The sequence below is a fragment of the Hemicordylus capensis genome, chromosome 2, assembly GCF_027244095.1.
Source record: "Hemicordylus capensis ecotype Gifberg chromosome 2, rHemCap1.1.pri, whole genome shotgun sequence".
Taxonomy (NCBI): Eukaryota; Metazoa; Chordata; class Lepidosauria; order Squamata; family Cordylidae; genus Hemicordylus; species Hemicordylus capensis.
The window spans coordinates 263,519,912-263,543,316 of record NC_069658.1 but is presented as its reverse complement, the minus strand read 5'-3'; the positions used below and the strand labels follow the sequence as shown (position 1 = coordinate 263,543,316).

Here is a 23,405-nt window from a genome sequence, read left to right as displayed (position 1 = left end):
GGGGAAAGTGGCAATAAAAATAAGGACAAGGACTACAGAAATATTTATATACCGAATACCGTTCATCAACCAAAGTTTTCAAAGGGTTTACATAGAGAAATCAAGAATACATGAATAAGATTGCTCCCTATCCCCCAAAGGCCCACAACCTAAAAGGAACATAGGGCAGAAACCAGCATCAGCCACTGGAGGGATGCTCTGCTGAGCTTGGATAGAGCCAGTTGCTCTCCCGCGGCTAAATATAAGATAATCGCCACTTCAAAAGGTGTCTCTTTGCTCAGTTAGCAGGGGTAAATAATAGTCGGAAGCAAGCTTTCCTTCCTCCATAAGGTTATTTTAGTTTCTGCAGTTAATTAAACCCACAGTTCAGAACAAGCGTGGCTTGCGGGGGCGGCAAGGAAGGCACAAAGACCCCCGCCCGCCACGTGTTCTCCTCCCTGCCTCCTTTCTGATTCAGAAATCTAATAGTGGCGCACAACATGCCCACCCATAAATGCACTTCTTTGTCCCTTCTGTGCCCACTCTCAGCCCCACCCCATGGGTTCAGCGTCTTAAGTTAGCCCCAAAGCAGAGAAATGAATATATAGAACACAGGTATATTAGAATCAACCGGCAGATTACATAATGCAATTAAAACATATCATGGCTTTGTTTTGTTTTTAATTCCGTTCTATGAGCCCTGCTGGATCAGACCAAATTCTAGCATCGAGTTTCTCTCCAGGCGCCTCTGGAAAGCCCACAAATGGCGCTTCAAGTCAATAGCCCTCCCTGATATTGTCTCTTCCCCCAACTAGCATTTAATTGTATACTGCCTCTGCACTTGGAGGTTCTATTTAGCTGTCAATGGATAACATACAGTATAAAATATACAGTGCTCAAAGCTGTGAATAATTCCTGAAGGATGGAGGAACTATTCGTGAGCAAAGGTCTCTTCGCTGCCAGATATACTGTACACGCCTAGAATAGAGATCCCCCTTCAGACCGTTTATTTTCATTAAAAATACATTTTAAAAAGTATCTGTCACCAGTAAATCCTCACTGTGGGGGACGCTATTAAGTAATAGCCCACTTGTTCTACAGATGTGACTTCTACAAGCTCAGCAGCATATATGAACCAGAGAACTTGGCGCTCTGTACTTCCCCACAACTGCCTGTCTAAGAAAATTTAATCTGTCTGTCTTAACACGATGAACTTTGAGGCTTCCCTAGTTTCTTTTCGTTAAGTAAAGCTGGCGCCATGCATTTTCTCTTCACCTCTGCGAGCAGGTACGCATGGGCTCTCAACTCTCTTCCCTTCCAGGAGTCCCACCTTTCACGAAACCGCCCCACAAAACAGCCGGCAGCAAGGCATATGAAGAGGGACAAGGCAAGTGTCACCTGTGCTGACTGCTGATCACATGTTTGAGTGTTAGAATGATCTGAGCGTATAATGGGGGGGAAAGAAAAAGAAGAGACCTTTGACTGTGTTTCCAGGGTGTCTAAAGTGCAAGCATACATGAAAAGTATAAAGCATATCTAAAAAGTCTGTGTCAGAAGTGGGATTCGAACCCACGCCTCCTATTGGAGACCAGAATACCCATGAGAATGGAAGGTACTACCTTGAGTCTGGTGCCTTAGACCACTCGGCCATCCTGACACTGATTAGAGCATTTTACATTATGCTTTAATTGATAATCTCTTAACGCGTACACACCACACACACACTTAAATTCGAAGCTTCCCCCCTTTCGTTTTACAGAAGGCGTCAGTCTCCGCGCGTACTGCAGGAAGTCAGCTTCAACATCCTTGTTTGTGCAAAGCGGCAAACGCCTCCCACAAGACAAGAATCAAGCTAGCCGCTTTCCCCGCCTGAGGAGCTTGGAGACTCACGGGACAAAACATGCTCAGGGGCGGCGCGTTTATACCACCAGTTATATGATATATTCTTCGATTTCACACTGAGAATGGTTCCTTGTACAGTGAAAACGGCAGCTGTTCACCTCGATGCCTGGGTCGTTGCAGACAGGCGGCTTCTAGTGTCAGCCGTTCGTTTCTCTTCTGCTATAATATAACATACAGGTGAAATTGAGAGTGACTTTCTCCATCTTGGTGGGTAGAGCAATTTGTGCGTGCGACTTGTGTCCGTCCTGTTAGCTACATAATTAGAGAAGGCTTGATTATGATATAGTCTTGTGGCGGGGCAGGAAAAACAACAATCCCGATTTCTCAGTCGTTTTGTTTGAACAAACGCGCGTTTTCAGTTAGGTTCCAATATTGTGACGAGCCAGCGAGGTGTAGTGGTTAATGTCTGCTCAGCAGGGCCGGATTATGACGTGCTGAGGCTCTAAATTATGTCAACCTTAAAAGACCCATAGCATTCCCTCTCTCCCCCCTAACAGAAAGGATAATGCAAATAGAAAGAAAGCTTTAGTGTTGCTTGGCAAAGATGCACCAAAACACTAATAATTTAACCGTTATCTTGCATTAAGACTATTTGCATTAGACATACCTTTAAATGAAAATACATTACATAGGACAAAAATTATGTCATTTTTTTTTTTGTATTCAGAGTATTCAGAGTCCCCTCATGTCATGTGAGGCCCTAAGGCTTCAGGGCCTGACCTGTAGTTTATTTAGCTTGTCCCTAAATCTGACACTGACAGTTTAGGATGGGAGATTAGGGTAAAATCCCCCATTCATTCATGAAACTGGCTACTGGACATCTGTGAAGATGAAAACTGGGTGGGGTGAGGGGATGACCATGTACACTGTTCTGTGGAAGAAGGGAAATATATTATTTATTTATTTATTTAATATATATTTTATACCACCAAAACTTACGTCTCTAGGGGGTTTACAACAAGATAAAAACAAAAGTAAAACATTAGTTAAAAACAAAAACAAAACAAGAAATTTAAAACACAATTTAAAATTTAAAAAAATATTCTGAAAACAACATTAAAACAATCAAAACAATATCAGTTAAAAGCCTAGGTGAACAGATGCGTCTTTAAAGACTTATAAAAAGTTGTCAGAGATGGTGAGGCTCTTATTTCACTAGGGGGTGCATTCCAAAGCCTCGGGACAGCAACGGAGAAGGCCCGTCCCTGAGTAGCCACCAGAAGAGCAGGTGGCAAATGCAGACGGACCTCTCCTGATGATCTCAATGGGCGGTGGGGTTCATGACGAATGAAATAAGTGAATTACTTGAATAAATTTTTTAAAAGATATTTTAGCAACAATTAAAAGATAGGCCTGGAAGCCATGTTTTCATGGACAGAATGGGACATGCAATCCATGCTTTCGGTTTTCTTAATCATCTATTTATTACTTAAAAGTTTTTAACGTGTTCATTTAATTTTTATTTAAATGCAATTATATGCTTATTTTAAATTTTAATACAATATTTTAATTTTTCTTCATATATAGGAGTGAAAAAATGTTGTAGCACAATGTAAAAAATATTTTAAAAATGCTGATAAAATAGCACCAGAAATAGCAAACGTGTGCTGGACTATAGATGCCTGGTGATAGGCTCACCTGCCTAATAGAGGTCATTGGCTACTCATATCAAGTCCCCGTCTCTCAAAAAAGGCAGATGAGTAGAGACTGAATGACTCTGATTGAAGCTGTTCCTGGACATTTCCCCCCCAACATTTATTTTTCACAATATCAAGCCACTGAAATCTCCAGGTTTGCTTTCAATAGTCTCCTGAAGTTTGATGTCATTCCCTGGAGACTCAACGCCACTCCTGGAAGGTTGGCAACCCTATGCTAAGGCACTCTATACCTGTGGAGATTGAACTACTTTCTGTCCGTATATATGTCAGCTGTTTTGCCAGAGAGTTAAAAGAGAGTTAAATAAGCATGGGGGAGGCTAGCAACAGCAGGATAGCAACTGGATAAGAATGTCATGTCGTTGTCCTATTAAAAGTGGATGACGGAAGCAAGGCAATTTCACAGTAAATGCAGTGTGGAGGTTTTTAAAAAAATAAATGCAACTATAAATGCAAAATTTATTGGGTGGGGGGGAAACACAGACACACACTAGGGATGTGTGAGCCGCCTCAATATCGAGCTGGCCTAGTTCAGGTGGTGCGGGTTTGTAGTGGACTGTCCCCAGGTTCGAAGAACTAGCTTGCGGGGTATAGGGGAATCAGGAAGGATTCCCCTTTAGAAGTACAGGGGATTCCCTATCCTAAGAAGGGTAGGGCAGGCAAAAGGCTTTTTTAAACCTTCAAATGAAGCCCTGGGGGTCATGCAGGCAGCTGTGGTGGAGACATCGGAGGTGGCAGTGGGGGCTCCTCCAATCACCCCCCCTGGCCTCCCAAATGACAGTCCGGGCCGCATGCAGTCTGGATGTCGTTTGGGAGGCCAGCGGTGAGGTTGGAGTTGCTCCTGCTGCCACCTCTGATGTCTCCACTGCCACAGTGGCTGCTGCATCGGCCACCTCCACTGGCCCCGGGGCTTTGCTTGAAGGTTAAAAAAAGCCTTTTGCCCCCCCCCCTTAGGTTAGGGATTTCCCTGTACTTGTAAAGGGGAATTCTAGCCAGATCCCCCTTTACAAGTATACCCCAGAGCTGGCCTGTGAGCCGGCTCGCAGGCTGGACCGGAACCAGCCAGGCTTGATTGAGCCCAAGCCTGACCCAAGCTGCCCGAGGCATCTGTAATCCGGTCCAGATTCGAGCTGAACCTGGAAAACTGGTTCTGTGCACAACCCTAACACACGCTAATATGATGACAACTATTGCTATGAATGAATATATATATATCCATTCTGTTTTCTGTGAAGTGTTTTGAGAACTCTTTGTTGCAAAATGGGATATACATATATCCCATTTTGCAACAAAGAGTTCTCAAAACACTTCACAGAAAATAGAAAAATAAACAAACCACACAGACATCGTGATCCTTTGGAAAGTAGGCTAAAAATGAAGAGTGAACAGACTGGGAAAAGAGGAGTGGTAGGGGGAAAAGTCTAATATTCCTCTAAAAAACATTGAGGGTGAGCTCACACAACTGCCTGCAAATACTTACCCAATATGCAAGAGAGGAACTGGAGATCTCAGGGAGCACTCACTCCCATTGGGCATGACATCTGAACCCACCCAAGTTTGGTTCCTGATGCCAGTTTTTACCCACTTCCATTTAGTTTTTAGTTATTCACTTTGTGAATCTGATTTCAAATACTGGGTACAGAAGTTGGCTTGAAGATGGTATAAACTAAGGCAAAGTGGGTAACCAACATTGAGAACTGGACCAGGCTGTGATCAGATCTCACACCCGACAGGAGCATGTGCTCCCCATGATCTCCAGTTCCTCTCTTGCCTACTTGGTAAGTACTTACAGGTAGTTGTGTGAACCCACCCTGAGTCTTAAAAATAATAATAATGCAGAATATGGGGGTGCAGTTTGTAATACTGCTTTGAATTAAGTAATTTTGTTTCCAAAATTAGCTGAAGACAGTGGGAAGCAATTTGAAATAAAATTCATTCATTCATTCATTCATTCATTCATTCATTCATTCACCCATCCAATTTCTATACTGCCCTTCCAAAAATGGCTCAGGGCAGTTTACACAGAGAAACTGTCCCCAAAGGGCTCACAACCTAAAAAGATACATAAGATAGACACCAGCAACAGTCATTGGAAGTACTGTGCTGGGGGTGGATAGGGCCAGTTACTCTCCCGCTGCTACATAAAGAGAATCACCATGTTAAAAGGTGCTTCTTTGCCAAGTTAGCAGGGGTTTTTAAACAAATGCATTTTTCCAAAATTAAATACAGAGATTGAAGATGAAGGTGCTGAATGTGCTAAATTCAATTTCTTTACACCAATTTACTCTCTTGTATAATACAAGACTTGGTTCTGCAGAATGCTCATTCAAACTGGATTTGATGAAAGATTGTTTCAGTTAATATGGTTATGGAGTACATTTGGGGGGGGGGGGCGTTTTTAAGTTTAATAGTAAGCCATTCATGACATGTTTACTCAAAAGACTGAGGTCAAAGGGATTTGGAGCATGAACCTCTTTGTGTCTACACAGGGAGTAAGCTACATAATATAATTTAATAGGGCTTTCTTAAGAGTGTGCATATAGGTTTGTATCCTTTATTAAATCTGTATAGGATTGTGGCCTCTGCTTAGATCTTTGACAAATAGTCATCTCGGTTGGCAGAGAGATATGTTGGAATAGAAACAATGTAAGAGCTTCCCTTTGAAAACTAAGTAGATACCTCTGTTTTTTCACCCTTGGTCAGTCTTACAGAGACTTTGGTGTCATTCAAGCTTCCATACTATGTTGCAAACACTTGGTTCTAATTCAAGCAGCATTTCACTCATCCTGTGAGGATAGTGCAAGAGTAGGGTCACCCTTTCACATATGCAGAGCCTTTTCTCATGAGCAGCGAGAAAGCGCTACCTGGTTTGTGGGGAGGAAGCCTCAAAATGCTTAATCGTTCCGCCATCTCTGGCCGGGCGGATCGCCTGCCCAGATGAGCACTGATGGCTGCGGCCAGTAATTCTGAAGGGTTGGGGTGCTGGGATGTGCCACCCTTCATCACCCCGCCCCCTGGAGCTCCAATAATGCACTACGTGAGAGTGTGGTGCATTATGGGGATCACCCTGCCCTCCCCGAGGCTGCCAGCCACAGCTGCTTGTAGCTGCTGCTGACACACAATTTTAAAAAAACCAACCCAAAGCGAACAGGGTTAGAAAAGTTCTTGTTCTCCTAACCCCATTTTGAAGGGTGGCTCTGTAGGCAGGTTTGCCACCATGGGGCCACTAGGATTGGGCCCGATCCCGGCGGTTCATGTGCACGTGCATGTGCGGAACTGGGCTGGGCTCCCTTTGTCTGGTTTTGCACACCTGTGTGAATAGCATCTTCTACCCTGTTGGGAGCAAGTAGTGGATCCAGACCTGAACTGTCTCTGGTTCAGAGGCATTTTTCACTGAAGCCAATTATTTCAGTTGTTTTGAACCCAGCCTAACCTAGACATACACACCCCTCACAAAAAGCAAATCACAGTGTCACACAATTTTTGGCAGCAGCAGGTCATGTGTTTGAGCAACCGTGGTTGTTTCATATGAATTTTCTCATTGAGGATCCTGATAGTGCATCATGGACAGTTTTGAAATAGAAGTCAATGTAATTTTAATGTGGTGCTTACATTATATCTTCTTTTTATGTGTATGTAACTTAGCATACCTTGGCAGAGGCTACAGATAAGGGGAAAGGTTCTAGAAACATAAATCACGTCTGCAGAAGCACAAGTATTTTGCATTGTACATAAATGGACAAGTACAGAAAACAGTGCTCTAAGTTGAAGGCATATGCTCTAAAATCCCATTTTATTGGTATGTTAATAACTAGCTGTTTTTTCTTAGTCTGAAGTTAAATCGCTTATATGCAATCTGGGTGTTGTGAAATCCAACATTCTTCCAAGCAAGAGGATCGCTTCTTTTTAATTTCTTTTAGGAAAGTCCTGTTGGCTGAATTGTCTCCTCTGGACCCTTCTCTGTAATGGTTTGATTATCTCTCTCATCTATGAAGGTCACTACTGTGACTCCCAAAAGTTGTAGGTAGGTGAGATCACTTGCTTAGAGTGTTGGGTTTCTCGGCACCTTAGATGGCCATGTCAGGTCTTCAGTCAGATGGAAGATGGGATTTTTTTTTCTCTTCAGGCCAGCTGATGTTCCTCTTATTTCTCTCCTTTGAGACCACTTAGGCCAGCCCAGGGAACAATGTTCTGCTAATAAGGAGGCATGCTGGGATTGTTGGGAAACAAGCATGGGTTCATTTGCCTGGGCACCATCTCATTCGCTTCATACTGAAGGTCTGTGGGGGTGATCGTGCAGAGGCTGGTGCCCATCTTGCCATAGATGACTGGTGAGGGCACAGCATTGCTGAGGGCACGTTGTCGTTGCCCGTCTTGCCACAGATGGCTGGTGAGGGCGCTTGGCTGGTAAGGGCACATGGTTGCTATCCATCTTGCCATTGGTGGCTTGTAAGGCCATACAATTGCTGGGGGGATGTCGTCAGTGTTCGCCGTGGCTTGTGAGGCCATATAGTTGCTGAGAAAACACTGTTGCCGCCCGTCTTTGCTTGTGAGGACACACCGTTGTGCAATGACTGCCTTCCCATTGCCCTTAATAGGACGGGGTGGCTTTGCTTGGCATAGCTTTTGCAGAATCTTAGGCACAAATGCATCTGCGGGACCCTTGGCATTCTTCACCTGCCTCCTTGCTCTCTTCCTTCGGCACCGCTTCCCTAGCTTCTTCCTCTTTGGTTTCTGTTTCTTGCTCTTCTGGGGTTGGCCCTTCTTCTGGGTAGCAGCCATTATTTTTGTCCTTCCTGATTACACGCAGCTTTATTTCTTAGTGATGAATGCCTCTGTATTGTCCCCACCTCTGTGCTCATATAGTGGCTTATATTCAAATGAGGGACCAGCTGTTTGCTCTTTGATTGGTTGGCTGGAACAATACCCTGTCTTGTGATGTAACTGTGATACCTGAATAGTCAACAGTATTTCATGTTATACATTTGTGAGTTGTTCCTCCCTCCCATATGCAAATGCAGGATATTATGACATCAGACATACTCATTGGCCGGTGGAAATGATGAGTAAAACAAAGTGGCTGACATGGGAATTTTTATGCAGTAGTTACAACAATATCTAACCATCCTATATAGATGCTTAAAATTATTCTTATTAAATGTAGCAGAAATCATTAATTAAAAATAGTAATAATAACATAATACAAGTAAATAGATTCTGGGAGTTGGAGAGTGGGACTGAAGTGTCTCTGTCACCATAAGAAGCAGCTTTCACCTTTGTCTGATACTGTTATGAATTATTTATTTATTTGGGATGCAGCAGCTACAGCTAATGCTGTGGATCCACTCCCACCAGCATCAGAAAGATAAAAAAGGAGAGAGTAATCATCTTGTCTTCCTTAGCTTACTGCCAAGCAAATAATCTGCAGTCATTCCTGGGCGGGGGGGGGGGAGATTTTTCCCACCCCCCTCCTAAGGCTGCACAAATTCTGCTTTGGATATGATGAACACCAAGTGCTGCCACCCATAAATGGTTGTGACTTCATTTGGCTGGCAGTGCAAGTTTGTCATGTCTGATGCTTATGTCAGTAGCTGCAAACAGACCCTTAACTAGTTCCACACAACTGAGGGTTCATCTCTGCCATCTCTTCTTTTGAGTCCTGTCAGAAATCAATTGCTGCTCCATCTTTCATGTTTTTGTTTTTATTGGTCATCTTCAGAGCTTAACACAATCTCACAGAATGAATGGCAAAGCACAAACTCTATAAAGATAAATTAGTGGCGCAAGTACAGAGATCATGTGCTGTAGCAAATCAGACTCCCAATACCATGCATGCCACCCAGGGGCACACCTAGGTAATTTTGGCACCTGGACTGCCCCCACCGTGAGATCTCCCCCACTGAGAGGCCCCCCCAAACCTGCTTTTGGGGGCCTCCTGCAGCCATCCTTCACCATTGTCCTGCCGCACCAAACCTCTGTCCCTCCCCATAATTTCAGCCATCATGTGCACGGCCAGGGGGTGAGCCAAGTAGGCCTCGGTGGCCGGAGTGACTGGTGGGCCTGTCCATCCGGCCCAGCAGCTCTTGATAACTGCGAGGTGCTCCAGAGTGCCTACGCAGTTGAAACAGATCGTCGCAAGTCCGTAATGTCAACTCCTGCTCTGTGAGCAAACAGCAAGATGACTTGGTGACATGGCCCACTGAAACTGTTCAGACCTGGTTTGGTTGTACATAGATTTCAGGGTGCAAAGTTCTAACGTTTAACAAAATTCAAGAGAATAATCTGAATTGTTCCAGAGGCGTAGCTGCAATTGAATGGGGGCAGGGGACAGATGTTTCTGGGTCCCCAAGGGAGGCAGGCTGTTGGCTGGGTGACAGATTGCTCTTTGCGCTCTCTCTTGCACCTGGCTGGGACATCTTCACTTTTTGTTCCAGGGTCCACTCCAACCTTGCTATACTCCTGGATTATTCAATTTCCAAAAGTGATTTCCATTCTTTTATCATTCTGCCTATCAGCTTTTGATGTATCCAAATATTATAAAAATGCATTTCATCCATCCCTTTCTAAACTGCATTTGATCACTGGGATTGTAAGGCAAGAGACATTTCTCATTGCTTGTGGATTCTGGGGCTCAGAATATTCTTTCTGAAGATGCATCTGTCTTCATTGATAGATTGCATAAACAAGCCAGATTGGGAGAATACGAGAAGCAAGACTTGACATGTTTCTCCCAGTCGTCGTTGATTGACATGTTATATCAAAAAGGACTAGGCTGTGCTAGTCCCCACTCCCAGTTTAAAACAGGGGGATGAGTTATTTATCCAGGAGGAAATGGTGCTTTGCCAGAGAGTTGCAAATCATTTCAAAGGAAGTAAATATCTATTGAACCTCCTCAGGCAAACCATAAGAAAAAGGAAACAGTCTCATGGTGCTGACAAGCTTATAAGAAGGCAAAGGTCTACTTGTTCAAGGGCTCTTTGAAAATACTACAAATTATTGCCCCTGAAGTAGTGGTGTGCACAGAACCGGCACCAGCCAGTTCGAAGGTGGTGGTGGTGAGATAACTTTAAGGACTGGGGAAGGGTGCACTTACTCCCCACCCCCACTGCATTTTCCCCACTGGCAGTCTCTTTAAAATTGGTCCGGCAAGGCGCCAGCTTACCTCCCTGCCACCGTGTTGCTTCCTCGGACCGGAAGTGACCAGAAGTACTTGGCAAGCGTGCGCACATTGCGCTTGCTCATGCGCCCGACATGCGCTGGGTACTTCTGGTCCAAGGAGGCAATGGGGCGGCAGGGAAGTATGAACAGGTTCATGTACATCCCTAGCCTGAAGAAGGCCTCTGAGGCTGAAATGCATTAGGCTTTAATAAATGCTTGACAGCATCATGAGACTGTCTCCTTTTTTGCTTTTCTGACTCGGTATAAGACAGCTTCCTTATGCTCCTCAATGTCCTATCTGTGAATCAATGTGGGATTCAGTGGTTACTATATAGGGGGAAGTGTTGAAAGTATTCATTAGCAGCCAAAGAGTTCACACATGAATCTTGTCCATCATGATTGCAGAAATAGTTGTCATTGTAGGGAAGTTTTGTTAAGAGCTGAACATCCCTTCCCCCTGCTTTTCTGGTTGGGTGCTTCCTATTTTTCCCATCAGCATACACTGGGTCAGACCACTGGTCCATTCAGCTCAGTGTGGTCTACACTGATTGGCAGTGACTCTCCAAGGTTTCAGGCAGGAGTCTTTCCCAGCTTTACCTGGAGAAGCCAGGGATTGAACCTGGGACCTTCTGCATGCAAAGCAGATGCCCTGCCACTGAGCTACAGCTCCATCTCCACATTTAATTAAATGCAAAGCTTCATGGAGAATTTTCTCACTGAGTTGCATTTCCTGTGCTCACTACTACTTCTGTGGATTCCCATTTGTTGATTAAGACCCAAACACTTTCCCTATGCAAGCTTCTCAGTGTTAGAACATGTAACATATTTGTTCATTTACAACTTGCATTCTTGGTTGAAGAAAACAATTTCACTATACACTTGGATACAATATACACAAGTGTGCTATAGCATGTGAATACTCTGGTGTTTGTTCTGCTGCAAGTCGTCTCTAAACTTTTCCCCACAAATTGGGCATTCATAAGATTTTTCTTCAGTGTGGATCCTCTGATGTTTGTTTTTCTGAGAAACATCACGAAATATTTTCTCACTGATGGGACAAATGGAAGGTTTTTCGCCTGTGTGTATTCTCTCATGTTTGTTAAGATCTGATTTGATAGCAAAGTTTTCCCCTCACTCAGAGCACATGTAATCTTTCTCTCCAGAGTGAGTCACCTGGTGTTTAATAAGGTTGGAGCTGCAAGTGAAAGTTTTCTCACAGGTGAGACATTTATAGGGCTTTTCTCCTGTGTGGATTCTCTGGTGCTTATTGAGGCAAGATTTAACACGGAATCTCTTCCCACAGCCCCCACATTCATAGGGCTTCTCTCCTGTGTGGATCCTGTAGTGCCCATGGAGGTGAGATTTGATGCTAAATCTTTTTCCACAGTCAGGGCAACCAAACGGCTTCTCTCCTGTATGGATTCGCAAATGGACATTGAGATTGGATTGCTGGTCGAAACATTTCCCACATTCAGCACAAGAATATGGTTTCTCTCCAGTGTGGATCCTCTGATGTTTAATTAGGTTTGAATGTCGATCAAAACTTTTCCCACACTCAGAGCAGGCATAATTTCTTTTTGACACAGTTATTCCTAGCTGGGGTCGGCTTCTTGTCATTTTAGTAATATTTCCTTTTTTGGGCGCTGCATATATCTGTGACAGCTCTGGTAGTATCCCCTGATGCCCCACTGATTTGATCTCAATTGCTTTGGACAACTTGGGATCTCCCGCATGGATTCTCTGGTGCTTATTCAGGCAAGATTTCACACGGAATCTCTTCCCACAGCCCCCACATTCATAGGGTTTCTCTCCTGTGTGGATCCTGTAGTGTCCATGGAGGTGAGATTTGATGCTAAATCTTTTCCCACAGTCAGGGCAACCAAATGGCTTCTCTCCAGTATGGACTCGCAAATGGACATTGAGATTTGATTGCTGGTCAAAACATTTCCCACATTCGGTACACAAATATGGTTTCTCTCCAGTGTGGATCCTTTGGTGTTTAATTAAGTTTGAACGCCGATCAAAACTTTTCCCACACTCAGAGCAGGCATAATTTCTTTTTGACACAGTCATTCCTAGATGGAGCCTGCTTCTTGCCATATTTAGGGAATTTCCTTTTTTGGGAACTGTGTATCCCTGTGACAGGTCTGGGAACCTCCTCTGATGTCCTTCTGATTTGATCTTAATTGCTTCAGTCAGCTTGGGGTCAAAAAATATATCCCACCACAATGATGTCTCATGCAGTTGCTTGGCGACAGGATCTTCCTCCTGAGGATTCTTCCTCACATTCACACTTTCTGACCTCTCACCTGGGGGAACAAAGAAAACCACAATGGAAACTGGCCACGGTGCTGGAGACAGAAAAGGGCAAACTGAGGAGGAAGGTGAATGAGGCAGGGAAAGCAAGGTAGGAAATGAGCCAGGTAGGAAAGTTCATCCTCTGATACAAAAGTCACCAATCAATAGCACATGTGCCCATCAGTTTCAGGTGTTTTGGGCATACCTGGATACAATGAGGAAGGCCTAAGGAGTTGGCTGTGGCCTAGATCAATGCTTTTCAAACACCTGGGGTTCTCTGAAAGGTTATCAGCTGTGATAGTAGCTGGGAAGGTTAGTACTGATGGATAACCTTCCTGGAAAGATGGATTGGCGTTACTGATTTACCTCTGTACCAGACAGCCATGGGGGACAGTTGGGTACATCCTAGATGCACCATCAGAACAATGGTAGGCCCAATAGACCTGGGTGGTACCTTGCAGAAGAGGAGTAGTCTTGCATGCTCCCTAGCTCAGAAGATTAGAGGCCAAACCACATCAAGGTAGGGGAAGCACACTAGAAGCAGCCCTGTTTCCTGTCTGTACCTATCTTTGGCACACTTGCCAAAACATTTGGCCAGAACTGTCAGCCGTCATTCCTCTCTCTTTTCTCCTTCCTTGACACAAGAAAATGGGTGGAAAAGAAGAGGATAGAGACAAAGGAATGATCTACTTGCTTCTGTCCCTTATGGCTCAGTTGAAAGCAACAGCCAGGAGGTTATTCACATTTGGCTTCACGCTTTGGGGTAAATGTTGAGTGAAGCCACTTCTAAGTACACTCGTGGTATTGAGGGAAGCAGCCCCTCCCCTCTGCTCTTGGGTTTCGTTTTTGCAAGTACACATGGCAGGTGTCAGTGTTTTCCTTCCTAGCCAATGGGAAGTGGGGGGATAGAGAGTTCCCTGCAGAGATAGATCTGCATTTCTGAAGAGGCCATGCCTCTTATCATGCTAATGATTCTATGTCAGTGCCTCTCCATTTGCTCTGGCGTTTTCAGAAAAAGTAGCTTAAAAACAGCATTTTAAAAATCCAGAAATACCTCAAGATAAGCTAGAATTCACAAAACAAAGCCCGATTTGTGTGTGGAGTGGTTCCAAGGATCTCATCGGGAGTTCGGGGTAAGTTTGGCTGGTGTGTGAACATACACACTCTCTCTCCTGAAGGAGATTCGGGGCAGAAGCCCCTTGTGTAAAGCCTCCTGGAGTAGCTTCTGACCTCTATCAGATACAAGATGGGAGAGAACAACAGAGGAGCGGGCTGGATCTGGTTTCATTGTGTCCCCCACCTCCCCCAAGCCAATACCTTATATTTTTGTTTCAAAAGGCATCCCAACTCCTTGCCTGAACTACAGCCTCTTGGGCTTTCCTCCTCCTCATCAGACATCTGAATCTCTTCTTCTTGCCGCGTCTGGGATATCATGTCATATTCATTGTTATGAAAAACCTCATCTGGTTTGGGTAGTGGCATTTCTGGGCCACAGGAGAGACCAGAGGGGGCATTAGGAGAAAACATAATGAACAAACTCATACAAATGGTTTTGGTGGATCAGACCAAAAGTTCATCCAAGAGTCAAACTAGATGTGTCTTCAAGCATCCTGTCTTTCTATCCCCCCCCAACTGGGGGGGGCTAGTGGCTATGGGGTCCCCTGATGGGGATTGATTGGGACATTGTGGGAGGATGAGTTAACCCCTCTCCCTGTTCCTATGTTCCTGCTGTAGGAACATAGGAAGCTGCCATTTACCAAGTCAGTGCCTTGGTCCATCTAGCTTAGAATTGTCTGTACTGACTGGCAACGGCTTCTCCAAGATTTCAGGCGGGAATCTTTCCCAGCCCTACCTTGAGATGCCAGGGATTGAATCTGGGACCTTCTGTATGCAAAGCTGATGCTCTACCACTGAGTTATGGCCCCATCCCCTGAATATAGTCCTGACCACACAAAACAAAACAAACAAAACAAAACAAAACAAATCAAAACCACAACCCTTCCCCTTGAAGCTGCTATTTCCCTTAGGACAGAAGCTACCAGGTTAGAGAAGGGAATGGAAAGAAAAAGGAAATGCCTTTGGACATTGTGGGAAAGAGCAACGGGAGCCTCTTCATAGAATCATCCTTGCTTTATTGGCCCCCTAACAGATGTCTTGAGCAAAAGGATATTACCAAGGCCTCCTGGTCAATGTTATACACAAGGGATTACTTTTTCACACAGTGCATAATTAATCTATGGAATTCTCTGCCACGGGATCTGGTGATGGCCACTAGTTTGGATGGCTTTAAAAGAGGCTTAGGACAGGTCTTTCAATGGTTACTAGTCTGGTGGCTATAGCCACCTCCAGCTTCAGAGGTAAGATGCCTCTAAATATTAGTTGCAGGGGAGCAACAGTAGGAGAGAGAGCATGCCCTCACTTCTTGTCTGTGGGCTCAGAGGCATCTGGTGGGCCACTGTGTGAAACAGGATGCTGGACTAGATAGGCCTTGCGTCTGATCCAGCAGGGCCGTTTTATGTCCTTATAGTTACTTTCCATGCTGGTCTGGTAACAACGGAACTGAAATGATCACCCTGAATCCATAGTTGTCTTCCATATTACCTGATGCTACCTGAGGTAATTGTATTCCCCAGGTTAATGCACTTTTCAACATAATCAGTTTATAAACTCTGCTGAGTGTTATCGTGTAAAAGCCAGTCCTTAGAAGGCTTAGACACATTCATGGAGGAAAGGTCTATCAGTGGCTACTAGTCTGGTGGCTATAGCCACCTCCAGCCTCAGAGGCAAGATGCTTTTAAATACCAGTTAAATACCAGGGAAACAACAGTTTTAAATACCAGGGAATATCAGTTTTAAATACCAGGGAAACAACAGCAAGAGAGGGCATGCCCTCACCTCTTGCCTGTGGGCTTCTCAGAGGCATCTGGTGGACCACTGTGTGAAATGGGATGCTGGACTGGATGGGCCTTGGGCCTGATCCAGCAGGGCTGTTCTTATGTTCTTATCTTCCTACACTCTTTATTCTCTGCATCCACTTTTTGGCAGAAGTAGTTATTTATCAGAGAATAGACCAGTGTTCCCCAAACTTCTGATCAAGAAGTCACACAAGATGTTACAGACAGTGGCCCACACAACTAAGCAAAACCAACAAGAGAGCTGGTCCTGTGGTAGCAAGCATGCCTCCTTCCCTTAGCTAAGCAGGGTCTGCCCTGGTAGCATATGAAAGGGAGACTAGAAGTGTGAGCACTGTAAGATATTCCCCTCAGGGGATGGAGCCGCTCTGGGAAGAGCAGAAGGTTTCAAGTTCCCTCTCTGGATTCTCCAAGATAGGGCTGAGAGAGATTCCTGTCTGCAACCTTGGAGAAGCCGCTGCCAGTCTGTGTAGACAATACTGAGCTAGATGGTATTGTTTGACTCAGTATATGGCAGCTTCCTATGTTCCTTACAACTAAAATGGAATGTACTTCACTCTTTCAACTGCATTTTTGCAATTGCAATTGCATTTAGCACAACAGCACTCTTGCACAACAGTATGGCCATTACTTTGCAACATGCTGGTGGCGCAGTGGTAAAACTGCCGCCCTGTAACCAGAAGGTTACAAGTTCGATCCTGACCAGGGGCTCAAGGTTGACTCAGCCTTCCATCCTTCCGAGGTCGGTAAAATGAGTACCCAGAATGTTGGGGGGCAATATGCTAAATCATTGTAAACCGCTTAGAGAGCTCCGGCTAGAGAGCGGTATATAAATGTAAGTGCTATTGCTATTGCTATTGCTATGCACATAACATTGTGCAGTACGTGGCCCATATCTTCCAAGTGCACATTGCCTTGTGTATGTGTGTTGACAGGTGATTCAAAAGCATTCTAATTAAATAACTAATCTTCATTCACCGCAGAGAGGGAAAGGTGCTCACCAAGCACAGTTACATCCTCACAACTCACAACAGCTCTTGGGAGAATAATGCTTTTATCCTTCAGTCTCTGGAGATCTGGGATTCGTGGCTCTCCTCCCGATTCAGGCTGGATAACTGGGTCAGATTTGGCAATCAGGTACTCTAGGCCAAGGAAGAGAGGCACAATGAATGTGGAGGAAATGATGGATTTTGGCAATCTCCATGTACAGCAAATAGGAAAAACAATGTAAATTGGCCTTTATGTTCAGTGTAGAATGCCCCTCCTTTCCCTAGCTCTGTTATATGTGGACAGAGATATTGGCTCACATCATATCACAGCATGGGATCAGCTAGTCATATTTGGCAGCTGACTAGGAATGTTTTCTCTTTCACCACGATTGGCTGTAGGGTGTGGGCTTGGCTGCAGTTTTTTTGCCTACTCTATATTATTCCTGGGTGATCTAAGACACATTGCTGCCTAAGGAGAAAGACACTATGATGCCCCTCACCCCATACAGCAGCATCCAGAGGTGCTGCTATAGCCAACTGAATGCCTAGCAGCAACATAACTTAACTCAGTCCTGAACAGGTGTTTTTTTAATCAGTCTTGACCACAACTTTTGGAGGTATCATAATTCAGTCCAGACTGTGTGGCATGTCATTGGCATCATCATGGGCTGCCTAAAAGCTATGTCTGCCAGTGATTCAGAGGCACGTGTGCACCGGTCCTAACAGGAATGGAATCCTCCTTACCCAGTGAGGCCATGTTCTCAGAATTCTCCTGCATGACATTGTAATATAAAGTTCTTTGATGTTCATCCAAAAGATCCCACTCCTCTTGGGTGAAATTTACTGCCACTTCCTGGAAAGCCATAGGCCACTAGAAGAGAAAGAAAGCCAAGTATACACTTGTTTATTATATTACACCCTACATTTCTTCTGTGGAATGAAAGAGAGTGTAGATAGGGATCCTAGGTAGTCTCCCAACCAAGCTCTTAGCTTCAATAAGGTCATTGTATCATATAACCGTGCATCATATAACCATCATATAATTTGACAAACAAAACAAACTATGGCCTATGACCATTTGACCATCTATATATATAATCCTCTTAAACGTACCCATCGCTAATCCCATGTATGGCAGCTCTTGCAAGAGTTTGCGAGTGAGCTGCGGGGTGGGGTGGGGGAAGCAAACGGGCAGGCTAATGGAGGCCGGACAGCTGAAAGTGGTGCTGGGGGAAGCAGTGGCTGGGGAGGCGGGGAGGTGGCAGTGGGGAGGCAGTGGCAGGGAGAGAAGCAGGAAAGCGGCAGCTGAAATGGGCCGAGAACGGGAGAAGTGCTGAGGGGGAGAGGAGGGGGGAGGGCTGGGCTGAGAAGGGGAGGAGAGCCAAGAGGGATGCAAGAGGGCTGAGAACGAGGGAGTGGGGGAGAACTAGAGGCACAGATGCTCTGCGCCCAGGCCAGCTAGTTGCTAATACTACTGGTACTAATAATACTACCAATCATGCATTTTAGCAACACTGTTGTGCTGGGTGTGTGGTCTGTAGAAACTTGGACTCATTGGGGCTCTGTACATATGCTGGCAATATAACTTATTAAACAGTGACATACAGCTCCCTGGAAGGGTTCCAAACACAGGCCTGCAGCAGGGTTTCTCCTAGCCTAAGGGAGGAGGGGGAGCAAGGAGACTAGAGATTGCACTGTACTTAGGGGTACAACGCTGTTAATTAACTGAGCATGAATACAGCAAAGTGAGTGCATGTCTTTATGTTGGATCAATGGCACTCCGTAGCCCAATTCAGAGATAACACTGTATATATACAGGTGTGTACACATGTGTGAATGACTATACTGTTAGAGGTTGTTAATTTTTACCCCAGTTTGTAAAATAGCCAGAGCACTAAGGACTGGGCACACACACAGAAGTGGGTAGCAGAGGATGGTTTAGTTATTGCAGCCATTTAGAGAAAACACATGGATATCCTTGTAGAACTAAATACTAAGTATTTATTGGTTAAGTACACTTGGATAGGAAAGATCTGAAACTAATCTAAAGGACTACATAATGAATAGGTAAGGAGAGAGAGAGATGTTTCCATCTGCTCTCCAGGAGGAAGGGAAGGATTGTGACTTAGCACAGGAAGTGCGGAAGAATCAGATCAGGAGTCATAGAGAAACAGGTAGAACAGAACAGTCAGGGAGACCCTGACTCACTGTCTCTACTCCCAATGCCCCTAGTGGTCATTAGGATAGTTGGTGCAAAAGGTCGATGCACTGGAAGTCCATCTCCAACATATACATGTGTTCATTTTTAAAGTGAACCTGTGTACAGCTCTCCTCAAATGCAAAGGTCATGCGTTGAACATATTGAGCCCTTTCTTATGATTGAGTGAGAGGGCTTGAGGGTGGGCAGCGGGGAAGGCAGCAGAATCCCACCTTCCTCGCAGACAATCCATGTGGAGTTGCTGGACGCGTGAATCGCATGCCCAGATGGTCCGCAGCTGTCATGGCAGTGTGGGGGTCAGGATGTGCCGTCCCGGCCCCTGGAAATCCCACAATGCACCTCACATTGTGGGGATCCAGCAACGGGGATCCTCCCAGCAATGGGGGATCCCGATTGTGAGGATCCTCCCAGCGACGGGCAAGTGCCCATCAGTGTTTCAGTGTTAACTGACACACCGTCAATTCAACAGGGTTAAAGGAACACTTGCTCCCTTAACCTCGTTCAACAGCCTGGCTTCTTAGCCGGGTTTGTGACCGAGGCAACACCGGGCAACCTAGCCCAGGCTTAGGTGCCCTAACCTGGTCTTGGCTGCTTGTGAGAACACCCTCATTGTATGAATAACTACACGTGTGTACAGATCGGTACGTGCATATATTATACACAGATTATATGTACATGCACTGAACATAACATGTGAAGAGGGCCAGAGTATGCATCAGATTTCCCTGAGAGATGGGAACAGTTGCCAATGGACATGCAGCTCCCCAATTTCTCCATCTCCTTTTGCAATGTGTGCTCTAATTGAGCCAGAAGGGCCCAAACTACCCAATCATTCCATGGAGGAGGCTTTATGTCCGACTCCAGGGGTTCTTAAACTTGGGTCCCCAGACCAGTGCTCCTTCTAACAGAAAATCCCAGATGTTGTTGACTACAACTCCCAGAATCCTCAGCCAAAGCCCACTGCTGCTAGGGATTCTGGGAGCAGCAGTCAATAACATCTGGGATTCCCTCTTACAGGGAATACTGCCTCAGATGCTGGACTACAACTCCCATCACCTCTGACCATAATGGCCTGCTATTGTGGCTGGGGATGATGGAAGTGGTAGCCCAACAACAGGACCCAAGTTTGAGAACCCATGTTTTTTACAAAGTATGGGGGACAATGAGAAAGCCATTCATTTTGTGCAAGTGTTTAGGTTTTGTAGTATCCAAAAACGGCAGCCCAAACCATGCTAGCAACCAGGAACTCAGTGTTTTGAGTAGTTTTAGAGGATACCTGCTGCCGCCCCAGGTAGGCCTCAGCCAGCTGAGCGGCCTCCTCACTGCTGCTTGGCTTCTTGGCCCTCACCCAGGCCTGCATTCCCAAAGGCAGGACTTGCAGAAACTGCTCCAAGATAATCATGTCCACAATCTGCCCCTTGGTGCGGTCCTGTTGCCGTAGCCACCTCTGAGCTGCCTCCCCCAGCCGGGACAGAGTCTGCCAGGGAGTTTCTCCCCAAGGAACGGTACCTGTACGAAAGCTCTGCCTATTGTCTTCCTCAATGTCTTTGAACATGGTTATAAGGTCCACCGTGACCTCAGGGTGTGAGCCAATTTGATCTTCCTTTGTGGGGCTACAAGTTTCTTGAGTCTTCCTGGGCACAGAGGAGCTGAAGGAGGGATTCCATCCTATTCTAGACCAGATATTGAATAGATCAATTGAGTTAAAATATCCAGTTTCTTCTGCCCCTTCCCTGTGGAAGTGGAGACTTTATAGAAGGCGTCCTTTAAGAAAGCTATGCACTCTGTGGAAGCAGAAAAGGAGAACAGAAAAGTGTCATTTCACGACAATATTTTAGCTGTTTTAAACTTTAGTTAAGTCTCTTCCCTAGCGTATGACAGATAGGATTATCATCACTCATTCAGTTTGGGGTACATTTGTTATGTAAGGGAAGGCATTCTTCATATGCTCTGAAATATTCTTTTCTTTGTTTCTCATGTTTCACTTCATCAGCCTGGAAAAAGAGCTACCATGGATAAACTCTGGCTCCCATTATTGCTGGTCTAGGACTGTAATAAATTCAATTCAATTCAATTCATTAAACTCTGGTTCCCATTAAACTCTAGCTTCTTGTCACTGTGAAGGGGCAGGGGAGAGAATCACCAGCCAGATCGAGGATTTGCACAGATCTCCCCTTCCTTTCTCTCCCTCCTCCTTTCTCTGCTCCTTCTTTCCTCTGTGATCAATTCTGCTTTTAGGAGAGATTTTCCAGATCTTACACCCACCAGCTGGAGTGAGGGAGGAGAGGACTGACATGGACAGAGGTGATTGCTTTCTGCCTTACCAGGCTTCAGCCTTTTGTTCAAAGGTTTCTCAATATCGGAGGGGATTTGGACGCTTCAGGATCAGCTTCTGCAGAGCCGCTTGAGAGGGCTGGAGAAGGAGACAGTCTGCTGTTGGAAAGCCAAACCGGAGAAGGGAAGGTTTTTCTCTGCCAGGCCCCAGTGCAAACCAGATATGACAAACAGATGAAGCAGCAACAAACCTATTTTAACCCGGAAAAAAACAAACCCAAGCCAACATGCTTCTTGGAGCAAAGAGAGAAGTCCCCAGGTTCTCTTCTCTGAGCAAACGCCAGAGCCCTCTGGTGGGCAAAAGACGAGGCAATCTTTTCATTCTGGCCACAGTCTTTCCTCTTATTAGCCATGCAGCCAGGGGTGTAGCAAGGTTGGAGGAGGCCCAGAGACAAGATTTTAAAATGCCCCCCCCCGAAGTAAAATTTTATACACACACACACACACACACACACACACACACACACCTATGTGCCACAATAGAACATCATCCTAAATTATTTTTTAAAAGATTTTGTAAATTGTGGATGATGCAAGTCATTTAATGGTACTAGAGAAAGACATGCTGTTCTGGTAGCTCCAGGTCTTAACACTCACATCAATTTCGGAGGATGAATACAACTGAAGGAAGCCCGAGCAGGTGCGCAGCAGGAGGAGTCAGTCATGTGACTTGCCTGGGGGGGGGGCTCCAAGGCAGTGGGCCCCCAGACAACTGTCTCCCCTTGCCATATTATAGTTACGCCCCTGCATGCTGGGCTGCAGTTTTTCTGCTTGCAGCCCCAGCAGCGTTGCCATGCACACGTCACGTGCACACGTCATGTGATTGTCTGCTCAGACGCTTGGAGGCTCAGGGTGCCAGGACTCATCAAACTGAATCCCCCCCGCCGAGCTGCCATAATACACTGTGTAAGTGTGTGACACATTATAGGAATCCCCCCTCTCCTCCCTGAAGTTGGCCAGGAGCCCCACAGTCTGCCAGCCCTGACTGCAAGCAGCCACGACTGGCAGATGATCACAAAAACGAGGGTTAGGAGAACACTCGCTCTCCTAACCTCATTTTAGAGGGTGGCTATGGAGGCAAGTTTGCCACCGAGGTGCCATCAGGATTGGGCTGGGCCAGATCCCAGGCGGTTCACATGCGCAGGCAAAACCAGGCTGGGCTTCCTTAGCCAAGTTTTGCCTGTGCATGTGAGTAGCTTCCATATCTTTTAAACTGATAATTGGTTTATTGTGAATGTCAGCTTCAGAAGCTTTTGTGTTGGCACAGGCACATGAATTTCAGAATGGTTGGAAAGCAGGAAGAGGCCTTTGTACTTCCAGCAGTCTTGTGACCTTGATCCAGCACTCTCTCGCTTTCTTTCGCTCTCGCTCTCGCTCTGTATGGGTGAAGGGACTCTGAGACAGATGTAGAATTTCCCCATTGCTAGAATCTCTGGCCTTCAGATCCAGCTTTTAAAAAAATAAACACTACATTAATCAGGACTGTTAACTTAAATTATCTGATAACTTTACACAGCATGTGCTGTTTTGGAGCTGAATGGAGATTACAACCACAACCCAGAACCCAAAGTACAGACAACACCTTCTTCACATGTGTACGGAGCACTGGTTTGAACCAATTATAATGCACACATGAAGCTCATGTATGTGTGAGCTTCCCTGTTTGTTTCAAGGGAGGAAAAATATCTTTAGAGTTACTAACATTTCATGCAGCTGCTATATCTGTGCTTTTCAGTACAAGTTGTTATAGGTGGTTTTGGTTGTCAGAGGTAGTTATTGTTACCTTTGTGCTGTGAAAAACTTCATCTGCTGATTTTTGCACATCAGACTGCTGTGAAAGGCATGAGATCTGGGCAGCCTTTTTTCCTGGTCAGTTGGCAGTGCTAGGTTGCAGAAACAGCTTGTCTTGGGGCTGCAAACAGCACCCCTCTATGTGATTTGGAGTTGCAGGCTTGCAACC

At 45.4% G+C, this 23,405-nt stretch overlaps 1 protein-coding gene and 1 non-coding gene across 4 annotated transcripts; both read right to left on the bottom strand.

Annotated features, from left to right (window-relative positions):
- Window positions 1–1,527: 1,527 nt before the first annotated feature.
- On the bottom strand, window positions 1,528–1,636 carry TRNAL-CAA (transfer RNA leucine (anticodon CAA)). Its single transcript has 2 exons — window positions 1,599–1,636; window positions 1,528–1,573 (listed from the first exon to the last, which is right to left on the bottom strand). It is a non-coding gene; the product is annotated as a tRNA-Leu (tRNA).
- Window positions 1,637–7,310: 5,674 nt separating this feature from the next.
- On the bottom strand, window positions 7,311–21,644 carry LOC128344478 (zinc finger protein 501-like). 3 transcript variants are annotated; one of them, XM_053294645.1, is made up of 5 exons: window positions 21,436–21,644; window positions 20,388–20,895; window positions 17,638–17,764; window positions 16,906–17,046; window positions 7,311–13,003 (listed from the first exon to the last, which is right to left on the bottom strand). In XM_053294645.1, the coding sequence occupies exons 2-5, from the start codon at window positions 20,664–20,666 to the stop codon at window positions 11,826–11,828; spliced, it is 1,725 nt and encodes a 574-aa protein (XP_053150620.1). In that variant the 5' UTR covers window positions 20,667–20,895; window positions 21,436–21,644; the 3' UTR covers window positions 7,311–11,825. The 3 variants fall into 3 exon arrangements, with proteins under 3 accessions (XP_053150620.1, XP_053150624.1, XP_053150621.1); XM_053294649.1 differs by having other exon boundaries at window positions 20,621–20,895; XM_053294646.1 differs by lacking the exon at window positions 16,906–17,046.
- Between the last annotated feature and the right edge of the window lie 1,761 nt (window positions 21,645–23,405).